General features: G+C 45.9%; 3 protein-coding genes and 1 pseudogene across 3 annotated transcripts; 2 read left to right on the forward strand and 2 right to left on the reverse strand.

Moving 5' to 3' along the window:
• The first annotated feature begins 76 nt into the window (after nt 1-76).
• Nucleotides 77-1444, forward strand: LOC133889794 (copper transporter 3-like). The gene has a single exon (XM_062330273.1). It carries the CDS (start codon nt 774-776, stop codon nt 1257-1259), a length of 486 nt encoding a protein of 161 aa, XP_062186257.1. The 5' UTR covers nt 77-773; the 3' UTR covers nt 1260-1444.
• Nucleotides 1445-1963: 519 nt separating this feature from the next.
• On the reverse strand, nt 1964-10649 carry LOC133921704 (protein DETOXIFICATION 19-like). The gene is made up of 7 exons (XM_062366692.1): nt 10253-10649; nt 3485-4029; nt 3300-3386; nt 3121-3177; nt 2753-2991; nt 2511-2629; nt 1964-2396 (listed from the first exon to the last, which is right to left on the reverse strand). Exons 1-7 carry the CDS (start codon nt 10538-10540, stop codon nt 2268-2270), a joined length of 1464 nt encoding a protein of 487 aa, XP_062222676.1. The 5' UTR covers nt 10541-10649; the 3' UTR covers nt 1964-2267.
• A 2386-nt stretch (nt 10650-13035) lies between these two features.
• Nucleotides 13036-13659, reverse strand: LOC133885225 (uncharacterized; annotated as a pseudogene).
• Nucleotides 13660-20979: 7320 nt separating this feature from the next.
• LOC133921713 (fra a 1-associated protein-like) lies at nt 20980-22903 on the forward strand. The gene is made up of 2 exons (XM_062366702.1): nt 20980-21250; nt 22206-22903. Exons 1-2 carry the CDS (start codon nt 21042-21044, stop codon nt 22561-22563), a joined length of 567 nt encoding a protein of 188 aa, XP_062222686.1. The 5' UTR covers nt 20980-21041; the 3' UTR covers nt 22564-22903.
• Nucleotides 22904-27015: the final 4112 nt, after the last annotated feature.

Consider the following 27015-nt stretch of genomic DNA (forward strand, 5'->3'; position numbering starts at 1 on the left):
TCTAACGACTGACACTTATGTAGAAGGAGAAAGAGTAAGGGACATGTGTCATACGATGAGTGCAAATATTTTGAAATATAAGTCTTATAAAATTTCCTCTCGTGGGAAAAAGTATCAGATTCACCTACTCAACAACTTTGCTTAGCGGAACTTAAATTTTCCATTTAAATATCTTCATAACTACGCACGTAATTCCCTCGGTGAACAACCGCCTAGACAAACATGGTGAGTGCTGGAGCGCAATCGGTTTCGGAAACAGTACGATTGGGTTAGCTTGGAACAAAAGTACAATTGTGTTAGCTTGGCAGAAAGAAGTACAATCTCTTTTCTTGAGAAACAATCCAACCACGCATCCCCGGAGATTCCGTGGAAACGATCGGTTTCCAGGCGCGCGGTTGCACTATACACCGCGGCTCACTAATCCTAAATGTAGCGCGCGCGGGCACGTACGCAAACGGCCAGCACCGAGTGGTGCCCGCCCCGCACGCGGCCGCCGTTTTGCAGCGCCCAATCCTCCCGGCGCGGGGTCGCGGTGCAGTACACACCTCCGTCAGTCTGTCCCTCTGCCCGCCGTGTACGCACACGCGGTGTACTACCACCAGTCATCCCCATCTCTCCTTCGTCGCGTCGTACTGCACACCGCACTCTGGTCTTGTCGCTTCCTATATGGGCACCACACTCTGGTCGATGCATGCCCCCCCCCCCCCCCACACACACACTCACGTACGCGAGGACAGGGAGAGCACACACACGAGGATTGATCAAGCGCGACCATGGATATGGGAGACATGGGAGGGCACATCATGGGCACGGGGGGCATGTCCCCGCCGCCGGCCGCGGCGCACGGCGGCATGCGGATGCAGTACACCCACATGACCTTCTACTGGGGCATGAACTCGGAGATCCTCTTCGCGGGCTGGCCCGGCGCGCGCGGCGGCATGTACGCGCTGGCCCTCGTCGCCGTCTTCGCGCTCGCGTTCCTCCTCGAGTTCCTCGGCTGCCGCAGGGTCGAGTCCTTGCTCCCCGCGAAGCGGCGCGTGGCGGCCGGGGCGGCGCGCGCGGCAGTGTACGCGGTGCGCGTGGGCGTGTCGTACCTGCTCATGCTCGCGTTCATGTCGTTCAACGGCGGCGTGCTCCTCGTGGCCGTGGCCGGACACGCCGCGGGGTTCCTGGCGTTCAGGGCCGGCCTGTGCGGCGACGGACGGGCGCTGGTGGAGGACGGGTGCAAGTACGAGCGCGCGCCGGCGGCGTGCTGCTAGGTGTGTCGCGATGGTGCCAATGATTGAATGGCGTGTATGCCGTGTGCGATTGATTGAATACTTGTTGCTGTTTGCCTGGTTCATGACGGTGATGAACTGATGATCTTGGGTCACTGGTGACTGGGAATTGTAACACGTGAATCTGCAGTGTTAAATTTCTATGCGATCAGGCTGTATATTCTTCACTTTGTGCTCGATTTATGGTGTTCTTCGTTGTTCTCACATGTGGTGCCAGCGTAACTTTATATGATTCTTAGTATTGTGAAGTACTCTTTCTGATTGTAAATATAGATCATTTTAGCCTTCTCAATTATTATCTAAATATAAGTCATTCTCAAATTTTTATACATTTTTTTCTCTTTTGTTCCCGTCTTGCACTTGCTTAATAAATATTACCACTCTCACAAATAAATGAGTTATCTTTTCCAATACAGAATAAATAAAGAGTAACAAGGTCATTTGATCTACTTTCTTAATCCTTGCGCATAAATCTAAAACGATCTACATTTGCAATTGGAGGGAGTAATATCTAAGTATTGATGATCATTTAAACCGGCATAACATTTTTTATTTGGGTTACTTATTCATATACTTTTTGATATTCGCCCTATTTATGAGAGCAAAATCGTGATAGATCGAATTTAATAGTTGAGGAGACTATCAAATTCGTTATGCCATTTGGAAGTCACATAAGCATGTTATCATGCAGTCAAACAGTGCTAGATGGTATTTGACATCATATAAGATTTGGGGGTACACTGATAAAAAACAAGTTGTAGGGTGACTTTAGATAATCTGAAAGTTGCAGGTGGGTTTTTGCAATTTTCTGTAAACAAAATAGGTTTTGTGCTATAGAACGCCGAACTGGCCCTACTTTAATGTTCTTTTTTTTTTGGCGATGATGCTTTCCTGGCTGCTGATTTCTGATGACGCCCCTCGTCTCAGAGCAACAATATTTTCGTAATTATTTTTTTGGGAACGCATAATTGACTTAGTAGTCCGTACTAATTAAGCGACGTAGTTGGCCTTCTCCTCCTGCGTCGCCTCCGCGATCTTTGTCCACTTGGTGCGGACGGTGATCACCAGCAGCGAGGCTGCTTGGCATGCCAGCCCGCAGATCAGGCCCGCCCACAAACCCTGCACAAAAAGTTCCAAGGGCTGAAATCTTCTTCGTTCGAATCTGAGTTGCAGGCTTGCAGCATCACACAAGTGTTTCTGTTGCACATCACTGATGCTCGGGTTAGTGTTTACCTTGGTGTAGAACTTGAGCTTGAAGGCGAAGAGGATGGCCAGCGGCAGGCCGACGAAGTAGTAAGCCACCAGGTTGGTCATCGCGCCGAGATGCTGCCATCCGCAGCCCCTCGACACACCTGCCGGTCAGTCATGTATCTTGAGGGCGTTCCAATCCAGTGGCTCGTGGTCTTGCGGAATATATAACGGACAAATATATGATGGTGCGAGCCCTCTGTACGTATATACGGAGTAGTACGTACCCGACAGAACACCCTGCGTGGAGTCGAGCATCATGGAGATGATCATGAGCGGCGTGATGGCGGCGAACTCCGACACGATCCGGGAGCTCCCGCTGAAGAGGCTCGCCCAGAGGTCGTGGCCGAACGCCAGCAGCAGGGCGAAGGAGATGGAGAGGGGCACCGACAGCTTCATGGTCACCGACACGGCGTGCTTGGCCTTGTCCACGTTCCCGGCCCCGATCTCATTCGACACTCTGGTGCTGCAAGGTGCAAGCAATGCGGCGCAACGCGACCGCTGTCAGCACGCACAAGGTAAACAATAACTGAAGCTGACAGTGGAAGAACATATACATGGAAGGAAATTGTCAGATGAAACCGGCAGTGCGTACCTCACAGCGGCACTGAACCCGTACGTGATCATGAAGGCGATGGCCTCCGTGCTAGAGCTGCACACATTTCGTTGATCAGTTTGTTGCACGATTTAGAGTCATGGCGTACTTTAGTTTATAGCTCAACAGAACATCATTATTCTAGCTAGTGATGCAGCTTCGGTGTCGAGACGACATACCACATGGCGATCAGCGATGTGCTCACTGCGGAATTGGGGAGCAAGCCGGCCACCAGGACCAGGAGCTCAAACGCCCAAATCTCCAAGCTGCAATGGGAATGTATGTCGTGCGTGTTATACACAGCAGCAATACTGGCCGCATCAAGAAGCGGCCGGCGCCGTGACGTACGTGCATACACACTTACCAGACCATGACGGCGGACGGCGCGGCGAGCTTCACCGAGGGCAGCACGTACCTGAAGGCTTCGGTGGAGAACCCCTTCCACGTCTCTCCGAACACCTCCGATCGCAGCACGTACACGAGCAGCATCAGGCAGGACACCCAGAAGGTGGCCGAGATGGCGGCGGACGCGCCGGCGAGACCCATGCCGATCACGTTCACCAGCAGATGCACCAGTGCCACGTGGAGCGCTAACGGCGCCGCGGAGCAGACGACGAGCGGCACCACGACGGACTGCATCTGCAGGTACCGCAGCAGGCACTGCAGGAAGGCGAACGCGAACAGGCCGGGCACCTGGGGCTGGACGAACTCCGCCGCCGCGCGGGACACCTCGGGATCCTGGCGCAGGAACAGTAGCAGTGGCTCCGTGAAGCACCACAGCACGGAGATGAGCACGGACACCGCCGCTGACATGATCAGCGAAGACTGCAGGTACAGGCCCAGCATGCGGTACTGCCGGGCACCGTAGGCCTGCCCGCACAGCGTCTCCAGGCCGCCGCTCAGGCCGGTCTGAAACAGCCACTCATAGGCATCACAACTATCATCAGTATTATAGTAGTATCTAACCACGCGATTGCACGGGTAATTCGGCTAGATATATTGTAGCCACATAACGTACAACCATATTTTCAGCTGTAGGGATTAAAATCGTAGGGTAGAATGTTGTTTGTTTCAGTTTAAGATTATAATAAACAGTTTATAGATGATATATTATAATAAATTGGATTATTATAAGCTATAGACAAATAAGCTGTCAGCTGTTTGTTAATCTGAATTATTATTTTTTAATGGCTAAAGTCTGCAATACGCTCAACTATTTTGGATAACTTATTTATTCTTTTGTGACACGTTAAACATTTAATTGGACTTGTAGAATATTTGTAAAATATGAAATTAATTTCCCTGTAGCCACGATGTGCTACCACATGCAGTATAAGCTTTTATCTACCTCACATAATAGCATATTGAAGTGGAAACAAGTAAATATGTGTGTATAAATATCAAAAGATAAATCATTCATGTATCCGTTAACTTTTGTCCAGATAAATATGCTCTCATAAACAAATTATTCTATCTAGCAAATAAAGCATTAGTAATATTATCACGGAAGGTATTCATAACTCCCTCTTCATCTCCCAATTGACTTGCACTCCCCTGAGATGAAGACATTGGCATGTAAATAACCTTCTTCATTCTGAACTACACAACTTTAATAAACATTGTACTAAAAAATTACACATGAATAGTTAGACGCTCAAATAGGCCGAGAACAGAGTTCTGGGCTGCATTATGTTGCCACCAAAACTATCAATTCTGAAATATAAATACACTTCTTCATTCTGAACTACACAACTTTAATAAATATTATACTCAAGAACTACACATGAATACTTGGACGCTCAAATAGGCCGAGAACAAAGTTCTGGGCTGCATTATGTTGCCACCAAAAGTATGCATTCTGAAATATAAATACACTTCTTCATTCTAAACTACACAACTTTAATAAACATTGTGCTCAAGAACTACACGACTCAAGGATTGTATATATGTACATTCGACAAATAACAGTATAATAAAGCGGTTCAGATGGAAACCTATGCAAGTTTATATTGATTATATATCGATTTATCTGAGATCACAAATCAAATGAGGACTGAATAATGAATCAGAACGACAGATATGAACAGATGGAAATACCATATCAATTCCAAACACACAATCCTCCCTGTTCTCCATCTCCCTCTATCCTTTCCTGAAACACCGCTGCCTCTGTATTGTTCCCATCTATTTCCCCAGACAAGAAGTAAAAAAGTGCCAAATTTTCCCCAGACAAGAACTAAATTGGACTCTTTCCTCAACAAAAATTAGCACACTGATCCTCAAAAGTTTATGCCTTTTTACCAAGGCCAAAGACAACTAGGAGCCTCGACATGAACTATCAACATGGACATGAAGAAAACATTTTCACAATCAAATGGATGGGGCAAGCTTACCATGTTACCGGTGGACACATGCCCAGCCACATCAACATCCTCGCCGTCGGCAGCTCCCTCGCTACCGCCGGCCTCAAGGCCACCAGCCGTGGAGGATGGACGGGGCGCCATGTATGGTCGTTTCCCTCGGCGCGCAGCCGGGGAGCCATCCGTGCCGGCCGGGGCGCCCACCGTTCCACGTGAACCCCCCACGATCGCACCAACAGGTACAGCCGTGCAACGCCTCACACGCCTTAGCACCACCACGGAGACATCTGGTGAGACCACGGGTGCCGGGGCTGCCGCGGTAGGCACTGCCGCCGCAGGGAGTCCACCCGTGCTGGATAGACCTTGAGTGTCGAGCAAGGATGAGCCGCTGTGCGTGGCAGCCATCCGGTCTTTGGCCAATGAATCCCGATAGGCGAGGCAAGGGCGAGAGTATCCTCCACATCTTCAACGTCGATTGGCTCCATCTAGACCGGAACACCATCGAGCTCGTTGAAATTTGAGAGAATAGGGTTGGGGGCGACCTGGAGGGGGCGAACGGGAGGGAGGCGCATGCAAGGATGCGGGAGGGAGATGGGAGGGAGGCCCCGCCGTGGGAATCCGTGGGAAGCCGCACGAGAGGGCGATGAACAGAGGGCCTGAGGAGGCGAACGGGAGGAAGGGTTGGGGTTCGGGTGTTGGAGTGGCAAAAGCGGGTAATAAACATCACATTTAATGGGTACTCTAATAAAAGGTGGGTCTATAAGCTGAAATAAACTTCTCTTCCACAGCTTATGGGATTATTATAATCTAAGCTTCAACTTATAATAATCTGAACAAATAATCTACCTATTTGTTTGCACTTTACACAAATAAGTTAGCTTATTATAATCTTAAGTGGAAACAAACAGGACCTAAATTAATATGGTACTTTTGATGTGTAGGGGCTCGAATCAAGGGCGGACCCACCGTAGGGGCGAGTAGAGGCGGTCGTCCCGGGTCTCTGGGAGGTAAAGGGTACCCCTGGCTACCTCGCCGTCGTGCGCCCCACAACCTCAACGTCCCGGCGGCGTCGGATCCGTCCATCGTGACGTCGACGAGTTCATCACAGAGGCCGTCGGACGTCTCATGCCGCGGCTAAGAAGATCGGCAGGAAGGTGTTGGACGCCACCAAGGTGCTCGTCGAGGCCTTTGCTATCGCTAAGGACCTACTCGTCCACGTGAAGCAGCTACAGATACCGGACTAGCTTTGCTCCTCCGTCGATATGACCGGTCAGTGATCTTGTGCTCTTTGATTAGATCTTGGGGGTGTTTGGCAATCCGATGAGTGAAATCATGGGGGAATGACTCATTCAGCTGAGATGTGGAGGCTCATTTATGAAATTTCGGGGGCTCATTTAGGAAATTTCAGATTTTGTTGATCAACACATTGGTTTTGTTTGTTTGGGCTATGATTTCTCTAAAAGCCTACTTCTGACCAAGCTCCTCCAGACTTCTATAGTAGTAAAGACTATTTTTGCTTCTCAGAAACTACAATCACAAACCAAATCATGCAATGATAATCCTTATCTCTACTGGCTCGTATTCCAAACTGGCAGTAATAAGAATTATCACTGCTGTTTCATATGCTCACCAACAGAGTAATAATTGAGTGAATACGAACCGACAATGATAATACTTCTATAAATCTTGAGCCTATCTCCCTCAGTCCACGCGTCATCTCCCAATCTCCATAAGTCGCTCCCGAGGAGTAGCGGCGTTCGAAGTGGTACGATGGTCACCATTGCCACTACGGCCGCCTCTACCCCTTGGGCCTGGGTTCCATGTCTTACGAGCTCGTCGTTGCCTCCCAAGTTGAGCCACCTTGTGACTGTCCTCGTTTCCACGAACCCTCATCGTCTATCGAGCCCGCTGCGCTCCCAATCTCCAGAAGTCGCTCTCGAGAGGTAGTGTCATTCAAAGTGGTACGATGGTCACCATCGCCACTGTGGATGCCTCTACCTCTTAGGCCAGACTTCCACGTCCTCTAAGCTCGTCGCCATCTCCCGATCCCGTCACCCTGTCTCCTCATCTCCCCAACTAAACGAGTGGTAAGTTGAGTGTTCAAGCTAGATTGTGACAATAGGCATATCTAAATGAGTGGTAGAAAATATATTTTCTTTAAGATGATTGTGTTTTCGTCATTCATTGAGATATACTATTGTTACTCGGATAGTGCAAGATATAAAACGGATGGCACAAGACGACCGTACCAAATGCTCTGCAACGTATGGTGCAATAGTACAAGCCTAGATCCCAAGTCGAAGAGCTCCTAGTACAGCAGCTTTGCAACATCCGTTTCTATTTGTCATTGTGATTTCAACAAGATTGTAGTTTCAAATTAGCATCAAGCTTGAGCGGGAACATTTCGCCATTCATATAGAAATAAAATATTCTACCATGAATATTTTGGTCTTAGGTTGATCCTCATACTGAAGAATTTATGGTAAAATATTTTTGCACATATAGATGAATTATCACTGCCAGCTCTCGGCTTGAACCGGCAGCGATAGTTAGATTATCACTACCGGTTTTTGGCTTGAACATGCAATGATACTTACTGTTATTGCCAGTTCATAAGCTGACAGTGATAATTTATTATTATTACTATCACTAATTCACCGTATGTTAAAAACTGATAGTGATACCAGTTTTGAACCGGCAGTGATAACTATTTTGTAAGTAATGGTTGAACAACACCTAACACTTTCCCCACGACCACAACAATGCTAGCTCCTCCTCATGCGACTGCGACAAGGAAGTGACGTGTGAGCGCAGCCTTGTGGTCAATCACGTAGGCAGCGGGCAGTGTCGAGATCTGGTTTCTCCGTGGCACGAGACAAGAAGCTTCAGTGCCAGTGTGCGGGATGTGGCCTCTACTACTTCCTCTTCCATCGGCAGTGTGAGCTCCCTTCCATTGCCATTAGGGCATGGGTGAGCCCTAGCAGCAGAGCGCACGCGGATTGCGAGCTATGGGATGGAGAACGGTGGGAAAGGGATGGGTTTTTTAATAATGGAAGTATAACTTTTGGACTTTGCATTAATAAGACGTCAAAATGTCTAGAATTCATACAATTTTTTTAAATAGACACTCAAATTTATATCTAAGAGAACTCGACTATAGGTGGTTCAATTCTTATAGTGAAAGGAAAGAGTTGAGGAGAAAGAACTATGAGGAATGGAAAGGGGGATGACAATGGGTACAATACTCAAGGGTAGAAGCTACACAAATTCATACCTACGAGCTAATTTTCAAATCCACGCCTGCATCTATTATCCGTCACGGGCAAAAACTGACACCCGCACCCACCACCCATGAGCATCACATGCCCAAGAGCACGTCCATGTACCAACCAATATAGTAAGTATGCATTGAATATAAGATCAAGTATGTAACAATAATATTATTGATTTAAACATGTATCTCAATTAAGATAAATAGATAATGAATAAACATCCCACAAATATATAACACGTATATCAAAGTAGTATATTACCCTATAGTTCACACATACAACATATTATTTCATAATTTAACAGTGTTTAATACAAGATGTGTGGAGCAGATACACAGACGAAACGAGCACGAGTAAACCTATTTTATATCCATCTCTCTATACTCATTGCATTTAATTCAAACCCACACCAATATGCACGGATAAAAATTGCATCACAAACCCGCGTGTTGTTAGGGTTTACCCGTGAGTAAATTTATACCTATTGCCATCCCTAAATAGGCGGTAGACGGATGGAAAATTTTCACTTAGCTAAGATCACGATGGAAAGTTTCTTTATTTGTGTGGCTAGTTTGGATAAGGCTCGCTCGCAAGCTAAAACGCACAAGTGTAAGGGCCCATTTGGATAGATTGTAGCTTCGGAGTTTCTGGTTAGCTGAGAAAGCGGTTGTTGCTGTTAAATTTTGGTTATTATTTTTTATAATAAATTTTAGCTTCTCAGCACATCAAAAAGTCAGAAAAGCCAATCAAAATCTACTTCTCAGCTTTTAGTTCATTTCAACCACAACCGTTTTCTCAACCAACCAAAAGGCATTAGAAACTGAGAACAGAAAATAACCATTTGAATAGCTTTTGATTTTTTTTAAGAAAAAACTTATAAAAACCTATGCAAACGGGATAAGTGTAATAAGGTTTTCGGGCTGGAGGTCGACCTGCTGGTTGAAATCCAACTCCGATGACCATCCCAACTCCCAAATGGTTTGTTCTTGTATAAATGTTGAATGTACATATTAATTGAACCACGGTTCAACCGATCGGTTCACGGATCAGACCACCAAACCAGCAAACTAGGAGCCTGAGCAGTTGATGACCAGTCCGACTTCTCCTACTATGACTAGGACACAAACAATGGAGACGTCTCTAGTCTCGGTCAGTATCCGCGACGACTGGATAGGCCAAATTAAACAACAGGTTTGATGTGATCCACTTGTCCGGCTTGCTTGACTTTGGCACTGATTGATTAGGGAAATAGGGTGGGCTGTCAATGTCACCCTTACAGGTACCGTCTACTGACAATCTTGAAACCATCAGCACGATTCAAAAATAAAATCATTGCTGAGAAAGAAATGCTAGAATGGGCCTGATTAATATTGATGTACGCAAGAAGACAGATGCATGTAGTACGTGTAGGATGCTTTTGCTCGATCACACACTTTGCGGGGCCCGAAATGCATGCGTGTTGAATAATTGAGCAGGAGGAGGTGTGCATCTTATACGTACGACGAAGGCGTAGCCCGTGACGGTGGCCCAGGAGTTGCCCAGCGTGGCGCCGGCGAGTTGGACGTCGCCGAGGTGGCCGGAGAACATCACGGACACCAGCGGGATGCCGTAGTAGGATATGCTCGTCAGGATCATCGGCGCCGCGAATCGCAGCTGCGCCCACGCCTCCTCGGTGTCCACCGCGCGGCCGGGCCACGACGAGCGCGGGGGCCGCTCCTGGCCTTCGGCGGCGATTACACCACTGCCGTGGCCCGGCGCGCCGGCGCTGAGCAGCGGAGCCGAAGACATGCCGTCGATCGGTCGTGAGGAACGAGCTAGGCTGTGGCGTGGTGCCGCTCTCGGCCGAGATGGATACGCCCCTCGCTCAGCTATTGGTTTGCGATCGACCAAGTGTGTGACCAGGACACCAAGTGGTGTTCATATATATATACTTTTTAAGAGAAGGGGTAGGGATTATATTAATATTTTAGTACAGTACAATCACATTTTACAGAAAGAGCTCTAAAAACATACAAAATACACAACAAGCCTGTCCAGGTCCTTCTCGCATCACCCTCCCCTCCAGTGGCCTCCACCTCCCGTCGCACCGTCACGCATGACCAAAGCAACAAAGATGGACGGAGCCAGAATAAAATGCATTGAAGCCCTAACATGATCCGCAAGGTCGTCAATGACGTCGTCGCCGGTTGGAACCGCCACCACGACGCCCCGGCGCACCAACGATTGACAACAGCTCGAAACCGAATCTTGTCGCAACGAAGCAGCTTCAAGATTTTTCGCCAACAAGAGCACCACGTCAAACAAAGTTGACGCGGATTTGAACCAAATAATGCCCCGTGGTCGCTTCACGGCCGACAGCCGTATCTCCGTTGCAAAGGAAAGGATCAGGCACCTCGAGCTCCAAACCAAATCCACTGCCATCGCTGAAAGCACATGGCCGGAAGTAAGAACCGCGATCGTCGGCATAACCGATGACCCGGTAAAGGATCCCACCAAAGGGGAAGCTATTTATCTCCAACCCAAACGAGTGGATATGGAGAACAACAAACCTGCAAGGTACGACCCGAGAGCACTCGACGACAACATCGCCGCCTCTAGGTCTACCCTGGAGGGACAAAATCCTCTTCAGGCCTTCACCGGAAGGCATACTGCCAAACGGTACGCCTGCAAGAAGGAGCCAGAGGAAGCAAAAAAACCTTGGCCAACCAAGGAAGCAGGGAAGCTCACACGCCACCTCCACCACGGGCAAACCTACCCCTGATCTACCTAAACTAAAGGAAGAAAAAGGGGATATGTACACCCGCCGCCGATCTCGCAACTCCCCTAACCTCCGGCGGCGAAACGGCCGCTGGAGGCGACGAGGAGCCAATGAAATCGACGGTGGAAGCAGAATTGCCCTTCGATCGCCCTCCTGGAACTGTAGCGAAGGGGAAAATAAGGGTCAAGAGAGAACCGTTAGGTGGTGTTCATATATGAGTAAGTCTGGTGGCTTCCCATGGGCCGTGCGATCTAAAGGGAACCATAAGCGGGCCGCCTCCATTTGTGGGCTATGGCGCGCTAGAACTCTTTTTTATATTTTATTAATATTTGTAAAACTACATGTCCGTTTAAAAAATATCAGATCTAACCTACAGTAACCCACGGGAAGGGCAGCAACAAGGTGTCACCCATATCAAATCTAACCTACAGTCATCCGCTGGAATGTGTCACCCATCCAACGGGTGACACCTTGATGTAGCAGCCTTTTGACATGGCGCAGAAGATGTTACACATTCAACAGGAGACACCTTACTGTCGTCTAATCAAAACGTGCCATCTTTCTATCTCGCCCGTTGGATGAGCGACATCTTGATGTCACCCAATCAAGTGGCGCCATCTTCGTAGGCTTTATTAAAGCTTGATTTTAGGGTTTTGCCATGGTAGTTTTGGTTTGCGGTAGAGTTAGTGTCGTCCTTGCATTGCCATAGGTGTTTTTGAAGTATTTAAAAGTTTCATGCCATTCAATGTTTTTGAGAATTTATACATGGAATTGTCAGAAAAGGATAGTTGAACACAGTGATTTTAATCAGAGCTGCAACATACATGCTGACATGTACAGTACACGATCATTCTAACGTATTCACGTGCCACCTCTAAACCTAAAATGTCCTAGAAAATGTAAACAACATGATTACAGCAGCAAGTCTACTGAGTTGGCAACAACTACTATTGAAATATTCATTTAAAAGTATGTCACCTTTTACTTGGGCCACAATGCAACAGGGGATATGCAGTTCTCTCTCTCAAAAAAAAAAAACAAGGGATATGCAAACAGAATATCTCCTTAAACCAATTGTAGGATAGTTCTTACTCCTTAGTGACCAGTTCCAAATTTCCAAAAAGAATATATGACTAAAGCCATTGGCTACCTGAATTGTCCAATGGAATATCACTTATGGTCCATTTTAAAATCAAAACTATCATCTTTGAGGTCAAGCCTTCAAATTTCAAACTCATAGCTAACGATAACAGAAAAAAAATACTTAACTCAATTCTGTTTGCCACAAACAAACTACAGCAAGGAAACAAAATTTGTCTTCACCACACCTGTTCTGCCATCTAAATTTGTAAAATCGCACTTCTATTGCATAGTATGTTTCCAGATAGTTAATCATGTTCTAACCAAAAATCCTATTTGCACAGCAAATCAGATTTCTCAAAAATTGAAGCATTGGCTTTTAAACAAACTCTTCTACGAACAAAGGAATGAAACGATTAAATTGCCATGCATTTGGAAGAACAACTTACTGGAAGATGCGCCCTCGATACTCTCCACCACCCTTTGAAGCCATATCCCCCTCCCATGACTTGGTGTTCTTCGACCGGAGGCAGACCGAATAGATCCCGACGGCATCCAGGTATAGTCCGCAAAGGAACTACATCGACTTGCCGCTCCCAGACCTGGAGGTGTCTACGTGGAGGAAGAGCTGGCTGATGGACTCGCTCAGCCCGCCTCTTCCGCCAGCGCCATCAGAGTCGGAGTCAGAGTCAGCACCGGGTGGCATGAAGTTGGCGAGCCTAGCGACGGAGATGGAGACCTCCTCAGCCACGTTGCCATACTCGTGGCGCAGCACAGGGCCCGATGGTTGGTCCAGGACTCCCTTGATAATGGTGCAGGGATTGGGCAGGCTGATCTTGGGCGGTGGCGACATCTTGGAGACCTCATGGCAGTGCTCCTTGAGGGAGCAGAGGAGGATGGAGTTCACAGCGGATGAGGAGGCGGTCGCAGTGGTCACGACAGCGGAGGAGGATGGCGAGGTGGATAGTGCACGGCTGCGCAGGGCGGCCACGGCAGGGGCAGCGTGGCGCGGCGGAGCATCTTGGTGAGCAAGCAAGGGGAGAAATGAGGGTTTAGACCATCCAATCATATTACTTTCATTTTGTTCCCTTCTCGATTTCCCTTCTCGTTCTCATTCCCTTTATTTTCTCTCATCTCCAATAGCTTCCCTTCGAAGAAATTCGTAAAAGGAAAGGAGAGAGAATCCTATCCTGAAGGGAATGAACTTAAAAATCCCTTCATGATAGGAATCGTGAAGGAAAACCGTTGGAGCACTGAAGAGAACAAAAATCCCTTCGTGAAGGGTTCTGGGCCTTGACGGGAATTGGTAAGGGATGGTCTTAGGAGTGGAGAAGGAACGGGGAAGTTTGAGCATCTCAAAAATCTTCCTAAAACTCACCTCTATATTCTCGTATGAAGAGTTTTTCTAATAATATTTTCTCTTTAAATTTCCTTTCTCTCCTATAGACTCTAGATACTCTTATTCTCTATATTTCCTCTTATATATCACCGATAGATGCACTTCGTATGTTATCTCTATCTTTCCTCTTTATCTTTCCCCCTTTCCTCTTCACGAGCAAATAGAGAGCGTGTTTGGATCCTTTACTGGGCTTGCCTCGCCTCCCTCACCTCTCCTCGCTCGTCAAAGCAAGTGAGTTTTCAGTCGTCCGTTTGGTTGGCCTGCCTTTCTCTTTCCTCCCCTTCTTCTTCCAACCCACGAGGGGAGTCTATGGAGAGCCTAATATGGCAGAAAAGAGCACGATTCAAGCTAGAAGGAGCTCGATTCAAGGAGTGGAGGTCGATTTGCACGAGTGGAGATCGATTTGGTGCTGGTTCGAGGTCACTGCTCCTGTGAGGAACCGTCCAAATAATATTCTAATTAATCACCAGGAGAATATTATTTATAATCACAACCTCGATGATTAACCAGAATATCATCCCGGTAGTCCCGGCACATGTTTTGTGCCCAAGATCGGAACACATGCATTTCTAACATGTACATCACAACAAAGCTTAGGAAATAGCGGGTAATTAACACTATATTACATGTTCTTAAGCATGCAACAAGTTATCACAATTTACAATAAAAGAGAGCTAGAAGGAGACTAAAACCTGCTCAACTCCTAACCAGCAAAAGAACTAAACAGCGAAAGACTAAAAGCTATACAACAAAAGGAGGATGGAGCCATATACCTTTGGCTCCATCACAAAAGCACGACCACCCAGAGTAGGATGCACTACTCTTGCCCACCACCAGCATCGGCGGGCACGAAGTAGCCAAACACCGCCTCTCCCTCAGCAATAGGAGTACCTGAAAGCGCAGACATTAGTACGAAGGCACTCGCAAGACTTAAACCATATAGAGCACATATACATAGTTTGACTCCAAGGATTATGCATTGATCCTTAGCAAGGATGAACCACAGATTAAGTAAAACATATATACTAAACATCCTAGACATATGTGTGAGCAACTGAAACTTTACCAAAACATATGAAAACTACCCTGCATCTAAAAACTGAACAAGTGTAACTGTAACAACATGTATATCAATAAGTAACAAGTGTCCACATCACCATCTCCCACATACCAAACCACAAACCATACTCGAAACTCTACGACCAGGTGCAACTGAAACAATAACATACTCATGACCGAGAGCGTGGCAGTTTGAACTATTTATACACCCTACAGGGGGATACTCCTGGACCCACACGACACGAGGACCATATGGCTTGTGCCACCCGCTAAAGTGCACACAAGGGGGTACTCATGATAACCTTTCCCAATCAGTCCCAACCGTATGGGGCATGCATCGCTCCGTGCGGCGATACTAGAACTACTCCCGGAGCAAACTAGTACCGCTTACAAGCCTGCCCGCCCGCTCACACCGTCGATGTCCACGCTGACAAAGTCACAACTGCAAAGGTATTTGGCTTACCTTACCATTAGATCGGCATGTGGTGAGTAAGGTAAGTGCTAACGCCAACTACCCCGACGATCGGCCTTAAACGATGCAAGCGGTCTACGGTGCTCGGGTTTCCTCTCCCGACCTGCCCCCTGGACTTTCCACCGAGGCAGACGACACCCCTAATATCGCACACATCTCATCTCATACTCACCACTCACCAACCATGTCAACCTCAACAAATGTATGTAATCATAAGAAGGTCCTATGCTCGCGAACAACGGGATGCGCCGTTGTTCAAATTCTAAAGAATGACCTAAGCATGGCGAAGCATATAAATCGAACTCATACCTAGACATTGACAACACCTCAAGGCTACAAGGAATGTAAATACACAAGTATTCAAAGTAGAAGAATTCAATCGGCATATGTCGGTGACATAGGAACCAGGGGTCCCCGAGTCCTAAGACCAGGACAGCAGAATGCCACGTGGCGCTTTCCCTCGGGGACTGTCCCCCCGAGGGCCGAGAAGAGCTAGTTCCGGGAGGGGTACTTGGGACCATGAACAGTGGTCCCCGAATACCCAGAGTTCCCCAACGACCTGAGAAGGGGCAGTTCCGGGAGGGATGCTCAGGACCATGAACAGTGGTATTCGAGTACCCGTAGTTCCCCAAGGACCCGAGAAGAGCCAGTTTTGGGAGGGGTGCTTGGGGCCATGAGCAGTGGTCCCCGAGTACCCATAGTTCCTCGAGGACCCGAGAGGAGCCAGTTCCGGGAGAGGTACTCGGGGCCATGAACAGTGGTCCCCGAGTACCCGGAGTTCCTCGAGGACCCGAGAAGAGACATATCCGGGAGAGGGCGCTCTGAGTTATGAATAGTAGTCCCCGAGCACCCAGAGTTCCCTGAGGACCTGAGAATCCCCTTGCCGGTGGACCCCACAAGGGCTCAGCGGTGAGGTGTCAATTGGTGAGAGACCCGACACTACATTTAAGAGGGAGCATGGCATGTCACTTCCAACCACTCCCCCCCCCCACGTCTGTCGTACTGAGTACGTCAGGCCCTGCCACCGCCTGGCAGGAAGGCGTGGGGGTATTTAATGTGACAAGTCCCATCGCGCGTCACCCTGTGGGACCCATAAAGAAAACGGCTTGGAGATATCGTCACTGGGCTCGAGGCGTATCGCCTACCCTCCTACTGTGTCAGACCTGCTCCAACCGAGCGGGCATGCGAGGTTGTTCGGCGGCTGTCCGGTGGGCTCCCCCCTGCACCTGCTAAAGTTGGGCGTAATGGGCGATAAGACCGGTCAAAGGCGTATTTTCAACCCCTTGTAACATCAAACTACAGCCCCATGATGGTTGCTTTCCTTTTATGGCTCATGAGAACTCGTGCCCCCCCTTTCTGGGCATGCCAATTGCCATGCCTCCCCTAACAGGATAAAAGGGGGTGCACTCCGGGGAAGCATACGGCAACAGGTCTCAGAAGTCTGAGAAGCTGAGTAGGTGTTCACCAAGCTCGAAGCAAGACCGAAGCTCTAGATTTAGACAAAAAAAAACCCTGTAATACAGAGATCCAGGGAGAGGCATTCCAAGAGCATTAATAGCATACACACAGGAGTAGGGTATTACGCTCCGTGCGACCCGAACCTGTCTAAAATCCCTTGAGCATTTACTCTCACTAGTAGACGATCATTCATCCCGTCTACATCTCATATATTCACATTAAATCCACGTACGAGGTAGATTCAGAATCAGCCCCCTGGCCGAATCTCAAAGGGGGTCCCTTAGGATCCCCGCTTGCGGTGTTCACCCACCGACATCATAGGTTCTACCCATTGGTACGCGACACTGACTCACTGAACATGCATACATACATAAGCATATTTCATCAATTTTAGACTTATCCAATTACACAAGAGGGATCAATATGCTTAGTTGCTTGCCTTGCTGCCCTGTATCAGAAAGGTGGGGTGCCTCCAGAGCACCCTCACTCGTCAGGATCGGCAGATCAGCGTTCTCTAAAAAGAATAACACGTGCAATGCCATAAGTATGGATGAAATGCAACAATGCATACCACAAGATGCGCAAAACATGTTAAAAGTGCAAACATGCGAGCTAGAACAAAATTGGGAGTTAAACCAATTTGAAAAGTTGCCGAAAGTGCGGAACCTCTGGACATATGCGAACTTTCCGCAAAATTATGCGGAGCATCCGAACATTGCACAACTCAAGGATTCTCCGGACTATCCGGAGATTTCTCCGGACCTTTCGCCTTTTTTGGACCTTCCGGACATTTTTTTGGACACTTCGGACATTAACAGGAAATGTGTTTTCGCCGATTCGTTAATCGATTCAACTTGAACATTAGACACACTCTACCTAAACATGGTCATACACTATATAAGGGGTTTAGATTCAATTAATTACAAAATGTTAAAGATTGAAACCATTTCAATGACTCATTAAACCTCAACGCGTATTTCATTAACCAACAGAATTCAAATACTCATCTCATGGCTCATAGTATTTTTAATGTGTAGAGCATGTTAATACAAGGCTAACAAAAGTGGTTTCATAATTTTAGGACATGGCAATAACTAATCGTGACTTAAACAAGCTGAAACACATTTAATTAACTCACTAATTCTCAAAAATATTTTCTGGAGTTCCAACATTTTTAACACGTGGTTCACACTCATACGAAGCTAACACAACTGGTCTCACGTCGTTTGGAGTTTGGATGAATTAATTATGAATTTTACAAGCCTCAACACGTCTGATGAGTAGTAACTATGGACCCTCCACACTTTTACGTACTATCTGCACTTTTTTGCCAATGTTTCGGACTGCGAAACCTTCGGACAATTTTCCGGAGATTCCGGACTTTCCAGAACTGCTCCTATTTAAGGGGAAGCTTTGTCAAATCGATTTGCGATCTTTTTCACTCTAAAAGGGAGATATGTTTGGGATAGTTTCGAGAGTCTAGAATTCACTTATCAACCTAGCAACTTGATTCCTAGCTCAAATCTCATCTAAATCCTCATTTTGGTCCAAAACCTCAAAAACTCATGAACTTTGCTAAAACTTGAAATCGATCAACCAAACCACGAATTCTTGCCATAGGGAGCCTAAGAGACTTACTCAAGATGCTTGTGGAGCTGGGTGACCTTTGAGAAGTGGAGGAAATGGAGGAAAATCGAAGAACTCTGGTGTTTCTTGTGCTTCAACCATGAACATCAAAAGACATCAAATCCGGCTCGAATCTTTCGAGAAAACGAAAATGAATTGGATTGATGAGTAGCTTATGAGCTCTAGAATGCAATGGTACCATATGCATACCTTCAATCCTTCTCTAGTGCTCGGATTTGAGAAGGAATGGAGAGAGGGCATGAGAGAGAGAGAGAGAGAGAGAGAGGGAGAGGGAGAGCTCCCAACTGTTGCACGGGGAGAGAGAGCACGTGAGAGTGAGAGGAGCAGGTGGGAGAGAGAGAGGGCAGGTGGGGGCTACCTACTTGAGTGGTTGGAGGGTGGGGCCATATGTGGGGCCCACAGGTAAGTGAAAAGGATTTATTTTCGCTGCGAATTCAATCTTTTTTTCTCCCAGATTTCTTTTCCTCGTCCAAATGATTTCAACGAATTGCATTAATATTCCAAATTATAATTACGCAAAATTAAACATAATTCTTAAAATGCATGATTATGCTTAATTACGTGATTAAGAATTTAGGACGTGACAGCTCCTGTGTGAGAGCTATGAGGTCTTGCTGCAATGGCGAAGCAGGACAACACTGAATAAATATATGTTACTTTAGCTGATCGATTTGGGGCACATGATCTCATTTTTGGCCGTGCATGGGTTCGATTCACTGTGGGAGCTCGATTTTGATGGTGAGTAGTTCGATTTGGAGGCATGTGGCTCGATTGGCAACTCGGATGCTTGATTTGGTGCTGATAGGAGAAAACGAGAGCAACATTGTAGCGGGAGGCAGCATGAGAAGAGAGAGCAAGCGGACGTGGGGTGGTAAGAAGGACAGCAGCAACAAGCGGTCCTCTCACGCAGCGAGGTGTTGTCGTTCGCGTCGGTGTCTTCGTCCTCCTCGAACAACACGCTGGCACGGTCCTCTATGCCATGGTCCATGCTGGTCCTCGCGGAGATTCCTCGGCAAGAGCTGGAGGCAGTGCTCTGGCGGCTTAGCCATGGGGAGCCCTTCGATGATGAGCTCGACGTCGTGGCTGCCATGACCGCGCAGGAAGCGCAGATGAACGCCATTAGGGACAAGGTGCTCTAGGCAAGGCGGGTGGGTGAAGACGAGGTCGGATAGGGAGCGAAAGATGTTTGCTAGAAGTAGCGAGGTTTGAGAGCGATTTTAGGGCTTAGTAAAGATAGAGAGTCGTATTAGGAAGTTGTTGGAGTGAGTTTTTAGTTAAATTTTCAAAATATAGCTATTAGGAGTTGGATAGGGCTTCTCTTAGAGATGCTCTTAATTACTTTCATACCTTTAATTTTGATCAGTTTTTTAAAATACTACATCCATTTTTATTTACTTGTCACCAGTTTTTTACTGTAACAAATTTGACTTCGCGTCTTTTTCTAGAAAAAATTTATAAATACTTAAAACTTTTTTATTATTGGATTCGCCATGAAATGTACTTCATTAGCATTGTATACTTTTAAGTATTTGTAAATTTGTTTAGAAAAAAATATAAAGTCAAAATTGCTATAGTAAAAAAATAATGACAAGTAAATAAAAAAGAAGGTAGTACCATTACTATGGTGAAGGGGATTTCAGTCCTGTGAACGACATATGGGTCCCACTATAAACAAGAATATATTTTTATTGTAGCATATGAGTTCTTTTTGGGAACTATAGCATATATCTCGGTTTATAATGGAAGGTTTCCATCACCAATGGAGTCTGGCTTTCATCCGTTGGATTTTCTAGTTTCTAGTGAAATTCGAGATAAAGGTATTTAGCACTAAAAATAAATTATTTTTGCAAATTCTTAGCTACAATCCCACAACCCATAGCAAATTGTGACATAGCGTTTACAATAAGATATCATTTTTTTTACTACAATCGATGTGAAGTTAGAGGGAACTTATTTCAAGGCAAAAGGTGTATTTTATTATTATTTCCCATATTTCCTTATTTCAAATACTTTAAAGTCCCTCGTCTGAACTTCAAATTGTCTAACTTACTTATTATATTTTTAATTAAAGAATAGCAAGTGTTAGCTTTGGTGTGGGAAAATTGGTTATATGCCACTAATTTAATTATATTTTGATAAAATAATATTTTGATTTACATATTGTTGATACATGTGGCATGTGTCAGCTAGAGAGGTGGTGTTTTGTGGAAAAACAATGTAAAAGAGTTGCAACTAAAGTACATTTGTTCGGCAGACAAACCAGGCCTTCCACACACTTCTAGAGCCGCCCAGCGCACGCCGGTTTCCGAAGCCTGGATTGCTCTCCAAGACAAGCCCAAAACCGCGACCAGAAATAGAGCGCAGGTGCACGGCCCGACCCAGATCAGACTCTGATTCCCCAAATCAATTCGGACCCATGGGTTGGCGTTGGCACGACGACAATGACGACGGCGGCCGGGGCCTCGGCGCCGTCCCCGACCTTGACTCCGGCGGCGGGGGCGATGGGGCGCAGTGCGCCACGCGCCGGGTGGTGCAGTCGCGCTGCCACACGGAGGAGGTGGAGCCCGGCCGCTTCGTCCGCAAGTGCGAGAAGACCGAGCAGCTCCTCCGCGACTGTGTCGGCAGGTATGTTAAGTTGTTAACCTGTGGCTCGTGCTTTCCCTCGACCCGTTGCGCTTTCCCTGCAAGAATCGTGTGTTCGGGCTATTATGTGTCGTTGCTATTGATGTCTCGTCGTCTGTGGAGTTGAATCTGTGGCGATTACGATCTTAGGTTATGATATTACCGCTTTGTGAATCGATTGGTGTGAGGCGAGAGTTGACGAGTTGATTAGATGATGACTGGTTTCGTTAAGAGCGGAGAATTTTGTGCAGGGGCACGCTGATTAACTTTTGCTCAATACGGTTGTCCAGATGTATTGGTGAAATTTGTGAACACATACTGTGTGGAACAAAGATATCTTCCAGGCATACAATTGAGGCTTTTAATGGCTATGGCTGCAATTTTAGGTGTCAACGCATATGGGCTAAGTTAGTCTTTGTGTTTAGTTTATTGTTCTCAACTTCTTGTATTTGGCACCTGTTGTTCTATGTTCAGGTGTGACCGTTACATTGGAGTGATAACATTATTGTTGGTAAATTTGGTGCTTACACTTGCATTTTTGTATGTGCTCATAGCCAGTTGCGAACATTACAATGCTACATTTTATATCAAATCTATGAGTTGCTGCAAGTATTCTGTAGTAAGCAGGCAATGCTTTTATTACTCATCAAAGATATACCAATGCCATAGGAACGATAAAAGTGCAAAACTGTAGAAGATTACATAAGTTAACTTGTCTTCTTTAGATTTTTTGCATATGCCTTTTATCCAAGAGAAAGCAGCGACTGAATGAATCCCAAATTCTTGATTGTCCTTTTGTTAAAGACTATGTTTTCCTGCTAAGTAAATATATCATTACTAATCACTTTCCAAAAAATTATAGCATTACTACTTTTTTCAATATCATCTCCCAATTTGTCATTGACATGTTATTAAAAATCTCTTATTGACATCTCTGAATGCTTTATCTCTTGCTTAGGCCCACTGAACTGGTGGAATCCAAAACTGAAAACACTGAAGAGGATGTCACGGATGAAATCAAAAGTGGTTCGCTTTCTCTTGGCTTTCCAACAAAAGAGCCCTTTGCATTCCCAGGACTTCGCAGTGACATGGATGCCCTTGAGAAAGGCTTCTTTGGGAGTCTTAGTAGCGTTCTGGATGAAGCTGAGCGGATGACCAACTATTTCTTCAAATCTTTTGCTTTTCCTTCCACCCACGACAGGGAGTCGAGCCCGTTTCCTAGACGACCCGCAGATAGTCATATTGACGAAGGTACTGCAAAGAAGACCAAGGAGAGTGACTACTCAGAATTCAGTGGACAGATTTCAGATGTCTAAGAAGCTGCAGTTAGCTGGCATGTGTTTTCAGAGCTGAAGCATGGGAAGTGGGAGCTATGCTGTACTGGATTTTGGGGGTCCAATTATGATCTCTTTGGAACAGTTGCATATAGTGTTTTCCTTTGGAACCATTCTTCATGGTCGTAATGGAAATAGAGAGGAAACTTTACTGTTCTGTCAGCACAATTATCTGAAATGTTCGGTTTGTAGGGGCATTTTGTATAGTAGTACTGTCTGCAGACCCTTGGATCAAACATGTTCGTAATTTGGCCCCAAGAATGACCTCAATTTTGTATGCTTTGTTTCTACTGAAGTTGAGTCGTATCTGTCACGCCTGTTTTCTCCTTTTTCCTCTGATCTCTCTGTGTTCTCTCCTTGAGTCCCGCCTGTCATCCCTCCTCTCCCTCGAATATTCTCTTTCCATCTTCAGAGCAAACCGGTTGTTTGGAAGGAGGCTATGTTTGTTTGGAAACTGGATCAATTTCGCAAAGGAAAGTGGATGAGAGAAAGGAGGCCATGTTAAGTTTCCGATCGCTCGATTCAATCCGTCCTTCCCCTCTATAAAATCCAAATTAAACTTCTGGTCGAACTTCCTTTTGCTCCACCGCGTCTAATACCCTAACCCTTGTCGACTTTGTGCCACAAGAGAACCTGCACACCGCCGTCATAGCACCTCCGCTCCTTGTCAGCGTCGATGTGCCACTCCATCCCCCCCCCCTAACCATCCGAGTGCACCCGGTGTTCTTCGTTCACATCTTGTTGCCCTCGATCACCCGCCATTGAGTTTCGCCGCTGTAGCCAAACTCCCAAGGCTGTTGAACCTCCACCGTTGAAGCCCGTCATCGCTTAGCCTCTCCGGTCTTCCCTGACGCTCGCAACCCCGTTAAACGAGCTCGCCATTGTCTTTCGGTCGTGCTCCGCCGATCGCTGTTGACTCCCAAGCATCGCAACGCCATCTCTGTTTGTCTCCGACCGTCCTCTGTCATCCCGAGCTCGTTGTCATCGCCGTCCAAGTCAGAGCCGAGGTAGCCCTCTTCTCAGCCGTTTGATCTTAGATGTAGATCTGAGATACCCCTTCATGTTAGATCATCTTGGGCATCTGATTTGTACTATGCGGTATAGATTTAGTGAAGTGCCCAGCCAGCTCTTTTGGTCACGTCAATGTGCCGCGTGTGCATTTTTGTCCGATGTGACGGTTCAGTCACCATATGCGAGCTAAGTCATCATGACTAGTCAGCCACTAAAGTCAGTGTTGCACAGTAAATTCAAGTTTCCTTTAGAAAAATAATTCACAAAAATAGAATAAATCTCAAAATAGATTTTCTTTATTAGAAAAATTCTAAAAAAATAGTTTAGGTTTAAATAAATATTTTTACCTCTGTTTTTGTTTTTTTAAATGTTACTTAATGTTTTCTAATATAAAGTTTTGTTTTACAAATTGCATGCTCATCAAATATGATATCCTATTGTTAGGATTACTAGTTTTCCTCAATCTTACTTGTAGCCGTAGATTGATTTTCATGTTATGAGTATAATGTGATTAGTTGTGCTTACTCACGGGTAGCATAGGTAAATTATGTTTTGGTTAATAATGATGAACTTTGGTAAAATGCTTAGACTTGGAAAATGGGGTCTGGGCAAGTGTGGCATGATTGTTGGCCTGTGGATGCGTTCCAGGCAGATTGTTGGCTTTGTCGGATATTGGTTATCTCTCAATGTTTATTGTTGGTGGTCTTGCCCAGACCATTTTAAGGACTGATTCATGGAGAGACCATCTATGAAAACAGTACAACCGTAAGCCTGGTATGGGACTAGCCTAACCAAGTAATTCGCTATCCTCTCAGTATTGTGAAGATCATTTGGTGGTGTAGGGACGGAAGGGTGTACTTCCTAGAACCACAAGGTGCAAAACGGGGCTTCTGGCGTGGAGGGTGTACTCCACTTATGTACGACGGTGAATCCTCAGCTGGTCAACACGTGCTGAGAGAGGCGTTGGAAAGGCTTTGCAGTGGATTCCCAGCGCACACATCGGAAGTGTGTAAGAGTCATCCGTCGGTCAACATGTGTTCAACAAAACAGGAAGACACGTCTTGTGAGTAAAGTGTGCGACCTCTGCAGAATAAAAACTGATATATCAGTCGTTCTCACGGTCATGAGCGATATGGACTTCTCACATGATTAGTCTTGTGTTTCAGGATTGATTTTGGTGGATCATAGTGGTGGAAATTATGATTCAAGTTATCTTTTTTAGAGGTGGTTATAACCTCGGTTGTGGAGTAAGGTGATCGGAACCTTAGCTCATATCTTAAAGAATCATTCACATAGAAATAGATTGCTTTTATAAATGTTTTATTACTAAAATGATAGTTATGCAAATAAACCCCTGAGTAAGCTATTCTTGTTATTGGCCTATATGTCATTCTTTCCCACACTTGCTGAGTACTTCATATACTCATACTTGCTCTCTCTTCCATAATCTTGTTGCTTCTCAGTAGGTGAAGCTGCGAAGACTTCTCAAAAGATGAAGCTGAGTTCAAGGCATGTGACTTTTCGGTCGATTGCCTGTGGAGTTGGATGCTGCTTTGTAATCTTCTTTTAGACTCTTAGGTTATTGATGTAATAAAGTAATGTTGTAATAATAGATATTGTATCTGTTACTCACTTATAACGTCACTACGTGTATATAACTTGATCCTGGTATAAATGTAATTTACATTCGGTTTGGTCTTAAAACTGGATGTGACAGAATGATATTAGAGTCATATCGACCATAGGATGTAAGCCTAAATAGAAATAGTTGTGTATTAAGGATTTAATTTATAAAAACTATATTTGCAAAAAAAAAAATTACCCTTGTGCTTTCTTTCTATTGTTTTTTTGAAAATATTTTACTGATACTATCTTATTTTCAACCTGTAGATGGCTTGCGCCAGGAAGACTACCTGTAAGGCCACCAACGGCTATGTTCCTCTTCGTGCCCTTGCCACCTTTGCACCTAACGATTTTGCTAGACCCAGCCATGTTGTCATTATTCCTCAGCATGATGAGAAGAAGTACCACTCTGAGGAATTAGATGCAGGGAAGGCACCGATGATGCTGGTAGAGATGCTACAGCGTATAGGGTACACCAAGGTGCTTATCTACCACAGTCTTTGTCAGCCTTTTCCAGGACATGAGAAGTGGATTGTTGAGGTGTGCATCTACGGTTCTCCAAAAGGCAACGACAGCTATGAGATCGAAGGAATCCACAAGGAAATGACAGTCTGGGCAAACTTCAGAGCAGGGATTCGAGACGCAGCGAGGCAGGCACTAGCTCATGTCTGTGAGCGCAACAGGAGTACCTTGAGGGGGACTTCCTACGATTACTTTCCTCGTCGAGAGCGTGGAAGCAGGGACATCGAGGTGAAGTCAACCACGCACGAGGAGAGTGGTGTGATTCGTGAGCAGGTACTGCTGGCTATGATACTACATAAGGACTTAGATGAGGCCCTGGATGAGCTTCAGGACACACGAGAGTGCCATATGGACACAAAAGCACTAATCAAGGAGCTGCAGAAGAGCCTTAACGGGATGTCTAGCTCTTCAGACTGAGGACCAATTTGTTCACTCGCCTTCTCATAAGAGGATGCACCGCACTGACCCTTCTAGCTCTGAGTTTTCGAGGGATGTTGACCAATCAGTTGATAGACCAGCCGTTGTATCTCGTTCTTAGGATACCACCATGGATAGTTTTAATACATCGTTTAGAATCGGTTTGCTTGCTGTAATAAGTGATGAATTGTTTGAGTGATAAGTTTGCTTAGTTTTGTGTGCTTGATGCGAGCTATTAGTTGCCCTTGGCACCTTGTCCACAGCCGTATCCCCTTTATCATACTTTGAGTTTAATTCAGTTGAATCTTTTCCTTATAATTCTATCTTGTATCCTTATTCAGCTTTGTCACTCTGGCTTCCAACCTCTCTTTCTGAACTCCATCAGATGGTGAACACCCACATCAAGAGAAACACTGGCAACACCAATATCAACAACAACAACAACAACAACAACAACAACAACAACAACAACAACAACAACAACAATAACAACAACCAGCAATTGCCAAACTCACCTCCATAAATCAACGTGGAGCAAGTGTTGATAATGCAGACATAGATTCGGCAGTGCATGGCACAAACTATGGCTACTCTATAGCATGCCCTTGTACATATGCAAGCTCCTCCTCCACCTCAGAATAGGTTGGGTGAATTCATGAGGACCAAGCCATCTATGTTCTCTCAGGCTGTGGAACCAATGGATGCAGATAATTAGTTAAAGGCTACAAAAAAAAACTTCAGATGGCTCAATGCAATGATAGAGAAAATGTCTTGTTCGTCTCACATCAACTCTCTGGACTAGCAGTAGATTGGTGGGATGCTTATACCAATGCACATGAAGATTCTAAAGCCATTACTTGG

The sequence above is a fragment of the Phragmites australis genome, chromosome 1 (genome assembly GCF_958298935.1).
Source record: "Phragmites australis chromosome 1, lpPhrAust1.1, whole genome shotgun sequence".
Classification (NCBI taxonomy): Eukaryota; Viridiplantae; Streptophyta; class Magnoliopsida; order Poales; family Poaceae; genus Phragmites; species Phragmites australis.